The sequence below is a fragment of the Saimiri boliviensis genome, chromosome 8, assembly GCF_048565385.1.
Source record: "Saimiri boliviensis isolate mSaiBol1 chromosome 8, mSaiBol1.pri, whole genome shotgun sequence".
NCBI classification, from domain to species: Eukaryota; Metazoa; Chordata; class Mammalia; order Primates; family Cebidae; genus Saimiri; species Saimiri boliviensis.
This window is the reverse complement of record NC_133456.1, coordinates 119757817-119768704: the sequence shown is the minus strand read 5'-3', so window position 1 is coordinate 119768704 and position 10888 is coordinate 119757817. Positions and strand designations below refer to the sequence as shown.

At 36.2% G+C, this 10888-nt stretch overlaps 1 protein-coding gene across 17 annotated transcripts in view; it reads left to right on the top strand.

The window, feature by feature from the left end:
• ZMYND11 (zinc finger MYND-type containing 11) overlaps nt 1-10888 on the top strand; it is a 115291-nt gene that overhangs the window by 34540 nt on the left and 69863 nt on the right. For 12 of the 17 annotated variants that reach the window (XM_074405148.1, XM_074405145.1, XM_039478742.2 and 9 more), the window contains exon 2: nt 7810-7944. In XM_074405148.1, coding sequence (XP_074261249.1) covers nt 7829-7944 — 116 coding nt within the window. In that variant the 5' untranslated portion in view covers nt 7810-7828. Of the gene's footprint in view, nt 1-7805; nt 7945-10888 lie in introns of those variants that run through there. The other 5 variants (XM_010349721.3, XM_039478747.2, XM_010349719.3 and 2 more) reach the window with 2 other exon arrangements.

The window sequence follows — 10888 nt, the reverse complement described above, 5'->3', positions numbered from 1 at the left end:
GTTGGCAGATGAAATTATCATTTATATAGAAAATCCAAAAGAATGAAAGAAAAAGCTCCTGGAGCTAGTAAGTGATTATAGCCAGGTTGCAGGATTCGAGAGTAATATACAAAAATCCATCACTTTCCTATTAGTAATGAACAAGTGTACTGTGAAATTGAAAGCGTATTACCATTTACATTACTACCCCCAAAATGAAATGCTTAGATAGAAATCTAATAAATTGTGGATAAGATGTATATGAGGAAGACCTCAGAGCTCTGATGATCGATATAAAAGATCAAATGAGATATTCCATGTTTGTGGATAGAAAAACAATATTGTCAAGATGTCTTTTCTTCCCACTTTCATGTATAGATTCATGTAGACGCAATCAAAATCTCAGCAATTTATTTCATGGATATCAACAAACTGATTCTAAAGTTTATATGCAGAGACAAAATACCCAATGTGGTCAACATAATAATAAAGGACAAAGTCTGAGGACTGTTACTACCTGACTTCAAGACTTACTGTAAACTTGAGTGGCCAAGAGAATGTGGCATTGGTGATAGGACAGACAAATGGATGGATGGAACAGAATAGAGAACCCAGAAATACTCACATAGATATAGTCAGTTCAGCTTTTACCAAGGAGCAGGAGTAATACATTGGAGCAAAAAAGTAGCCCTTTGAGGAAATGATGCTGGAATAAATGGACATCCACTTAAAAAAAAAAATCATCTAGTTACAACACCTTACACTCTTTGCAATAATGAACAACCTGGATCAGAGACCTAAATGTAAAATACGAAACTGTAAAACTCTTAGACAATAGCATAGGAAGAAACCTGGATTACCTTTAGTATGGTGATAATGTTTCAGTTACAACGCCAAAGGCATCCATGAAGGAAGAGAATTGATAAACTGGACTTTATTAAAATTTAATACTTTCATTCTGTGAAAGATAATGCCAGGAAAATGAGATGACGGGCCACAGACTGGGAAAAAAAAAACACTTGCAAAAGACACATCTGATGAAGGACCATCAACCAAAACATGAAAAGAATGTCTAACGTTAATAAGAAAATGAAGAATATGTTCTAAAAATGGGCAAAAGGGCCAGGGTGGACCGATCACTTGAGGCCCAGAGTTGGAGACCGACCTGGGCAACATAGCGTAATCTTGCTGCTGTGAAACATTAAAAAAGAAAAAATTAGCTGGACTTGGTGCATGCCTGTAGTCCTAGCTACTCTGGAGTTTTAGGGTAGATTTCTTGAGCCCGGGAATTTGAGGTGGTAGTGAGCCATGGCTGCACTTCAGACTAGGGGACGGAGAGATCGTGTTTACAAAAGAAAAAATTTTTCAGGGGCAAAAGACCTGGCCGAACACCCCACCTAAGAAATACAGATGGAAAATAAACATATGGGAATATATTCAAGATTATATATCATTAGGGAATTAAAAAGTAAAACATCAGTGAGATACTCCCACATACTTGGCCCAGATTCAAAACAATGACAATACTAAATGTTGATGAGGATGTGGGACAACAGAAGTGCTCAGTCATTGCTGGTGGGAGTACAAAATGGTCTGGTCACTTTGGAAGACAGTTTGGCAGTTTCTTATAAAACTAAACATTTTCCAACCATATGAACCAGCAATTACACTCCTTGGCATTTACCCAAGTGAAATGAAAACTTATGTGCACATAAAAACATGCACATGGTTGTTTATGGCAGCTTTGTTGTGATTGCCAATACTTAGAAGCAACCTGCCCTTGAGTAGGTGAATGGATAAACTGTTATATCCAGCCAGTGGAATACTATTCAGTACAAAAAGTAACAGTCTATCAAACCATGAAAAGATATGGAGGAAACTTAATGCATGTTACTAAGTGAAGGAAGCCTATCTTTAAAAGGCCACATATTATATGATTCCAACTCTGACATTCTGGAAAAGGCGAAACTATGGAGACACTAGCAAAAAGACCAGTGGTTGCCAAGTGTTAGGGGAAGGAAAGGATGGAGCACAGACAATTTTTAAGTCAGTGGGACTATTCTGTATGGGCACTACAGTGACACTTGTCATTCATGCATTTGTCAAAACCCATGGAATGTACACCAAGACTGAACCCTAGTGTGTACTATGGACTTTTGAGTCATAGTGATGTGTCAATGTAGGTTTGTTGATTTTTAACAAATGTATTGCTCTGGTGTAAGATGTTGATAATAGGGGAGGCTGTGCATGTGTAGGGTCAGGGAGTATATGGGGACTCTGTATTTTCCACTCAATTTTGCTGTGAACTTAAAATAGCTCTAAAAATAAGTTTATTAATCATCATAATTTAAAAAATGTAATTCTCTCCAGCACTTTGGGAGGCTGAGGCAGATCACCTGAGGTCAGGAGTTCAACACCAGCCTGGCCAATATGGCGAAACCCCATCTCTACTGAAGATACAAAAATTAGCCAGGCCTGGTGGCACGTCCCTGTAATTCTAGCTACTCGGGAGGCTGAGGCAGGAGAATTGCTTGAACCCAAGAGGTGGAGGTTGTACTGAGCTGAGATCACACCATTGCACCCCAGCTTGGGCAACAAGCGAAACTCCATCTAAAAAAAACAAACACACACCTAGATTTCAGTGTAATTTAATTAATTTATTATTTGAGACAGGCTCTCTGTTGCCCAGGCTGGAGTGCAGTGGTGCAATCTTGACTCACTACAACCTCCGCCTTCTGGGTTCATGCACTTCTCCTGCCTCAGCCTCCCTAGTAGCTGGGATTACAGGCACCTGCCACTGTGCCCAGCTAGTTTTTTGTAGTTTTAGTAGAGATGGGGTTTCACCTGTCTTGGCCAGACTTGTCTTGAACGTCTAACCTCAAGATCTACCTGCCTTGAGCTTCCAAAATGCTGGGATTACAGGCATGAGTCACTATGCCTGGTCCTATTTAATGTTTATTAAGAGGCAAAGGCAAAAGTATGGATAAACCTAATATATAAAAATGTATAAATGGGAAAATGGTATGAATAGACAGTGAAAAATTAAAAGTGCTAATAGACTTTGGGGAAAAGTTCAGACTTATCAAATGCATAATGAAACAATGGGATTAATTTAAAATTTTAAAGTAATACTTGATGCAAGTATTTGAAAGCATATGCAATATACTGATAAAAAACCTGAACCTACCACCAGAAGTAAAAGTCCTAACATTTTTGGTGCTTTGAATTCTTACACTGTGTTTCTCCATCTCTCTTCCCTGCCCCCTCAACTGTTCTTGTTAACTATTGTGTTTATCATTTCCTTAAAGCAGTTTTCACAAGTATGTATGTATCACCAAGCAATGTCTTGTTTAATTTTGCTTATTAAGTTTTTTCTGGCTTGTTTCCTCCTTTATTCTCTCTTGCCCTCACCCCAGTTTGTGTAGAAGTAGTATGGATATAAAATGACATTTTTGTAGACTTAGGAGATTGCAGTATGTCTGAATTTGTTGAGATAGAGAGTATCAGTATCACCTGGGAGCTTATTAAAATTACTCAGAAGTTTTTGCTATTTCTAATTTTTTCAACTACAAGCTGCTTGAGAATCATGGGCTACTTTTACGAAAAGGAGCCTGTCATATTTCTCGAATATGTTGGAGCAGAACAAAGATTGAGGACTGTATTAATAATCTCTATAAAGAGTCTTCTGATCTTTCTTTTTGATGTCTCGATCTTTGATATAAAGATTCGCTCTGGGCTCTTGCTGTTTACATAACAGCTGAAAAAAATGAATTTAATAATTTTATATTGAAGGTTTAGTATGTTCAGAAATGTAGTAGACACTTTGAAAAACATTAGTTATAAAAATTATGACATATCTTAGTTTAATTAAGACAGTTCTTTTGAGGAATTTGTAAGTATTTGTATGAGCAATACATTTGTAAGAGATGTATAAAAAATTGGTATTAGAATATAAAAGACAGTTGAGTTTTATCTTGTTTGATTCCAGGAGAAAAGGCTGGTCAGGGAAAATTGCATTAAAATGAATACTGGAAAGGACAGGGAAATTTTTGATAATTGTTAAGGGGCAGGGGAGAACATTCCAGGGAGAGAACTGCATAAACAAAGGGATGGAGGTGTGGAAGTTGGGAGCATATTTGGGAACTGTGATTAGTACAGTTTAGTAGCAATAATATGCACTCAGATAACAGTGGACTATAAGGTTTGGTTTGGCCATATGAACTAGGAACCTTAAATAATCAGCTCTCTGTACCCAGGATTCTAAGACTTTTATTTTTATTGATGAACACTCAAATTGCTGTTCTTATATCTAGTCACATAATTAGTCATGTTTACTGGATGAGAGAAGGATTTTTGTCTGTTTTGCTATTGCTGTATCCTTAGAGCATAGAATAGCATCTGGTATATAACAGGCATATATGAATTCTGTGTTAAATGAGTGAATGAATTTAGATTTCATAAGAAGTAATAATTTTATGGTTGTACTTTAAAGAGATCCTGACTCCATGGGTCAGGTTGTTTTTGGTACTTTTATAATATGCCTCAAACTTCATTGTATTTCTCTCACTTGGAATTCTCTTTCCCTGGCATTTTTTGCAATGTTCTACGTGGGCTCTTACAACTCATGATCATCCTTTTTATAGTGTACCGGTATTACAAGTTACGTTTATTTTCTGTGACTTGATCCAGGTAGATTTTAACTCTACACCTGTTTTTCTGAGATGTAGCATTGCTTCATTCTTTAATCTTGATTTTGATCATTTCTAGGAATCTGTGACATCACTTTTTGAGTTTTCTGCTACTTAGTCAGCACTATATTCTTCTGGTTATGTTAAATGTATTTACTATTCATTATGGTATTATTTTAAAATGTTAGCTTTGCTGTTAAATTTAACATTTTACATGTTACAACTGCTGTATTTTTTAGAAGTCTGAATAAATTACATTCTTATATATCATAAATTGTGAAAAAATTTACAAGTTGAATTATGTTACCTATAACCATTTGTATTATTATTCAATGTTTGCTCTAGAAATTATAATATGCATCCTTAATTTATGATAGTGTCTCGTGAATTAATATACTACTACTTGCGTAAAATGTAGGAGATTTATAATAATAAAATTCTGCTTACTCCCCGTTTCTTTCCTTTGTGCTTTGGTTGTCATATATCTTATTTCTACATGTGTTATAAACCTAATGACACCTATCAATTATTTTAATCTTTGATTTATACAGCCAATTATCTTTTAAAGTAATTAAAAGAAAAATTGGCTTTTACGTTTTTCTGCATATTTACCATATTGCAGAGTCCCTCATCTCTTTCTGGTCAAATTTTACACAAGTGAGAAATAGTGTTTCCCTTGTCTCAATTTTTATAGCACATATTGTGGACCATTTATATGTCATATATTACCTTACAATTAATAAGTATATGTCAAATTTCCTCTACCAGTTTTAGATTATTTTTTGCAAGGGTCACTGTTTATACAATTTTAGCTACTTCATTATGTTTAGCACAGTGCCTTACATAAAGTGGACAACTGTGTATATTTTTAACTATGTAAGAATGACTGAAACTGTGCTTTTATTTAAGTATTTGTATAATCTCACAGGATTAAGTTGTATTATCACAGCTCACCATTAGATGTCACTTTCTAACGTATGTTAAATCCGTATCAATGAATTCCTTCCATTAAGGCATATCAGATTCTGAAAGTTGGTGCTCCAGCACAGGTGCACTTAAACTGATAAATGTTTGTACTTTTTAAAGTGGTTACTGTCTAAAATGGAAGTGTTTGTAAGTTACAACTTATATTACATTTTAGTTCTGTATATAAATTTATACAGAACCAGCTGATTTTACTAAAGTTTTCTTTAGAACTTTTTTTATTTTTATTTTTTTTGAGACGGAGTTTCGCTCTTGTTGCCCAGGCTGGAGTGCAATGGCGCGATCTCGGCTCACCGCAACCTCCACCTCCTGGGTTCAAGCAATTCTCCTGTCTCAGCCTCCCAAGTAGCTGGGATTACAGGCATGTGCCACCACCTCCGGCTAATTTTTTGCATTTTTAGTAGAGACGGGGTTTCACTATGTTGGCCAAGGTGGTCTCGATCTCTTGACCTCGTGATCCACCCTCCTCGGCCTCCCAAAGTGCTGGGATTACAGGCATGAGCCACTGCATCCGGCCCGTTTTCTTTATAACTTGAATACTGGTATTATTTTTGAATTATTTGCTCTGTGGAGCAGCTTGGAACTGTTAGAAGTAATAATGTGAGAATATTCAGGAATACCTTTAAATATGTTCAGAATGTATTCTCATGGTGCTGTAATTCCCAAACACATCTTATTTTAGGAGCCTGACTGGCACAGTTTTCTCAAGATAAGTTTTGATAGCAACTATAGGGTTTATTTGTGTTTGTCTGAGAAAAGCGGGGAACTGAGTGGGCTGTGAAGAAACAAAAAGGTAGAGAAAAGGAGATTCATATGGCTCTCTTGGCCAGTCATGGAACACAGCAAAGTACTTCCCTTCCTCATTCTCTAAACTTTAAAGATAGAAAAGGGAAGATCAAGGAGATTTCAGCCATCTCAGAAGGCTTAATGTTCACTGTATATTTAAGGACCTAGATTTTAAACTTAGCATGATAACATGTATGATCTAGAAGGATGTGTTAGTGGTTCTGCAGTGCTAGGATTCATGATGAAGGCTTACCAGATTTCTACAGACATGTCTCTCCATGCTGAGTTAAGAGAAGCCTCTTATTGTATTATTGTTGCTTATCAGACATTCAGGGTTTAACCTCCTCTTTTCTGTTCCCCGTCTTGCCAGGAGAAAACAGGAAAATTATTGGGAGGTGTGGTGGCAATTTTCTTCAATTCATCTAGAATACTAAAATTTGAATACAATAGCAATGCTGTTTCCTAATGGTGTAATAAATACCCCCAAAACTTATACCTAATCCAAGAATGTTATCATTCTTCAAATTTGTGACCTTCTAGTGTTCTGTCCCTCAGTCTTTAATATCTCATTCTGGAATTAACTTTCTTGTATTTAATGTTTGTGGTTTGATTTTAAAAAAGAATGTTTTCATATATCAATGTATGTATATAAAATTTGATTTTTAAGCCTTGAGTATAATAAACCAAAGTATTAAACAATTAGAACATTTAGCCGGGTGTGGTGGCTCAAGCCTGTAATCCCAGCACTTTGGGAGGCCGAGGTGGGTGGATCACAAGGTCAAGAGATCGAGACCATCCTGGTCAACATGGTGAAACCCCGTCTCTACTAAAAATACAAAAAAATTAGCTGGGCATGGTGGCGCATGCCTGTAATCCCAGCTACTCAGGAGGCTGAGGCAGGAGAATTGCCTGAACCCAGGAGACTGAGGTTGCAGTGAGCTGTGATCGTGCCATTGCACTCCAGCCTGGGTAACAAGAGCGAAACTCCATCTCAAAAAAAAAAAAAAAATTTAAATTCCATTTTGTATTGATCAAATTACAAACAATGTAATGTCAACAAGTGAAGTTTTATCTTGCAATATTTCTGTGCTTTAAAATAAATAGATTTTTTAAAAGTATATTGGTATGGTGTGACCACTTATCCTTCCTGGGAGAACCTTTTTAACTTAATGGTTTTTAGAATGTAATTCTTTATGATGTAATGAAATTAATGATACCTCATATGAAGTAGCTGGTGATGTGGATGGTAGAAAAAAATAGAATGTCAGCAGGACTACATACTACATTTGTATAATCAGTAGTTGAGAGATGCTGATAATGTTACTTATTTTGTAATCTGTTTTTTCCCTTATGTTTTTGCTTATTACTGCAGCTAAAGAAGTAAACAGGTCATGGCACGTTTAACAAAAAGACGACAGGCGGACACAAAAGCTATCCAGCATCTTTGGGCAGCCATTGAGATTATACGGAACCAGAAGCAAATTGCCAACATTGACCGTATTACAAAGTAAGTAAATTTAAACAAAAAAACCTCTGTAAAATTTCGTAGAAGTACAGCCACTCACCACTACACCCAGCTAGTTTTTGTATTTTTAGTAGAGATGGGGTTTCACCATGTTGGCCAGGCTGGTTTCGAACTCCTGACCTTGTGATTCGCCTGCCTCAGCCTCTGAAAGTGCTGGGATTACAGGTGTGAACCACCACACCTGGCTGGAGATTCTTCTATTAAAAACAACTTTAGTGAATCACTTGTGTTTATGTAGTGAAGCTATTTAAAAACAGTCTATTGTCATTAATAATTTTAATATAGGATAGGCATGGAATGTGTAGTAACATCTTACTAGTTTATAGCCCACTAACAGAATTTTTAACAATTTCATTCTATATTTTAGAATTATGTTAAATAAACATTCAGTTTTAAAGAAGAAAATTCTCCACCCCCACCCCTCAGTTTCTCAAGCTATTCATATGGGTAGACAGATTCAGGATACCAAATAAAAAAATCAAAGTACTTTATGAATCTTCTATTTACATGTTGTATACTAATTATAAGGGAATCTTCAATTAGGAACTTGGTTTTGTTTTGTTTCTCTGGGTATTTTTAAAGAAATAAAACTAAATTTATCATTTTTAAGTGTTTGAAATTTAAAAAATAATTCAGAAAAAATTTATACTTATCTCTCTCCATATTCTTTAGATGCTGTATATAAAAATAGAGAATGGGTAATTTACAAAGTTCACTTAAATAAATGCTATTTTTGGAGCCTTTACTAATAAGTAACAAAATCAAGTTCCATATATTTTTGTCCTTTACCTGTATGCTGGCGAAGAAGATTACAAAGGCTACTTAACGCGGGGCGCGGTTGCTCATGCCTGTAATCCCAGCACTTTAGCAGGCCAAGGTGGGTGCTCAGGAGTTTGAGACCAGCCTGGCCAACATGGCTAAACCCCATCTCTGCTAAAAATACAAAAGCCCAGTGTGGTGGTGTGCACCTGTGGTCCCAGCCACTCAGGAGGCTGAGGTGGGAGAATTGCTTGAGCCTGGGAGGCAGAGGTTGCAGTAAGCCGAGGTCAGGCCACTGCACTCCAACCTGGGTAACAGTGAGACCCCTGTCTCAAAACAAAACAAAAGAACAAAGAAACCCAAAGGCTACTTAAGAGAGGAGAAAAAGGAGATAGAGAAGGGTTAAGGATATATGCAGCTGCAACTCTGTACTCACCCTTGGAGTATTTTAAAGCTGACTATGTACAACTCCTTGCTCCTGTGAGATGGTAGAAGGAAAAAAAAAAAGAAGTAATACTATGTGAACAATGAGAATAAAATAAATAGTACCTTATTTTAATTATTATGTTTTTAAGTAAAGCACATAATTTGAGGTATGATAATTAAATGCAAATGATGTTGATTTGAAACATTAAAAAAAAACTGAGTACAAAACAGTATTTTCTTATGGTTGAGATTTTTTAAAAAACCATACTTTATGTATATAGAAATTGTTTAGAGAAGAATGTTTACATAAAATGCTTTTCTTTGGATTCAGCTTCTTAAATAAAAATCATGTAAACATGTCAACTATTTCAGTTTTTCAGACAACCTTTTTTCATCTGTAGCATCTTTGTCTAGAAGCTTTAGGGACGTTCTCTAAGCAGCTATCAGAATCTTCCACTGTGAATGTTTTGAATGTAGCTGTTAGACTGTGACCACTTTGACCACCATTTTTTTTTTTTTTTTTTTTTAATTTGAGACGGAGTCTTGCTCTGTTGCCCACGCTGGAGTGCAGTGGCGTGGTCTCAGCTCACTGCAACCTCCACCTTCTGGGTTCAAGCATTTCTCTGTCTCAATCTCTTGAGTAGCTGGGTTTACAGGTGCCTGCCACCACACCCAGCTAATTTTTGTATTTTTATTAGAGATGGAGTTTCACCATCTTGGCCAGGCTGGTCTTGAACTCCTGACCTCGTGATCCACCTCCCAAAGTGCTAGGATTACAAGTGTTAGCCACCACACCCGGCCAATTGTGGCCACCTTTTAATCTGGGAGTAAGAGAGTTAACTCCCTCAGTAATTGGTGGCAGATATTTGTTGGATTATTATAACACCTGTGTGCGTTAAACTGTAGTAAAAGACATGGAGATTAACAGGATTGCATACATCTCACTTTGCATTATGTATTATTGATAAGCATTCTTTCTCTCCTTTCTTCATCAGAGTAGCCTTAATTGATGTCAAGCCTTATTTTTCTTCATATTGTAAGGTCCACAGTTTTAAAATTAAATATGAATAAATTTATTTACCTACCAAATAGTCTTGGTTTTATTAGTCTCATCTAAAGATGAAAAAGAAAGAAAGAAAAAAGAAAGAATCAGAGGTTAAGTGTTTAAGACTGGGTCCCAGTGTTTCCTCTGCCTCATCTCATCTGAGAGGTATGCCATGTTTATTTTTATTATGTGGCTCACATCCTGTACTTTCATAACATTAATCACATTTGTCATTATTTCCCTGCTAGACAGTTCCAAGAAAGAACTATCTAGAAAATTGCCTAACCCAGCCAGTGCCTTTGCTTCTTGTCTAATATTAATTTCCTTGCTTGTTAAACTTGCCTAAGGTAAGTTAGGAAGTAGCTTTGGACTATGACAGGAAGTCAGATTTTTTGCTCTAAAGCCTAATATTCCTATTCTGTACTCTTGTTAGGTAAAAACTTTTCAAGCCTTAGATTCATTTAAAGTCCAGTTGTTCTGCTTAGTCAAGTCTGAACATAAAGGTATCTTTTAAACTTTACAAATACCTTAAGGTACTGAAGGCTGTAGTAGAGTTATTGTCAAGAATGCATATTAGTCATTAAGTTTCAGTTCTTATTTAGACTGGTGAGTGACACCATTATACAGAAAGCTACCCAGTTTTTGGGAAACATTAAAAGTTGTGGGCTTTGGGGTGACTGGCTCTTGCCTGGTACA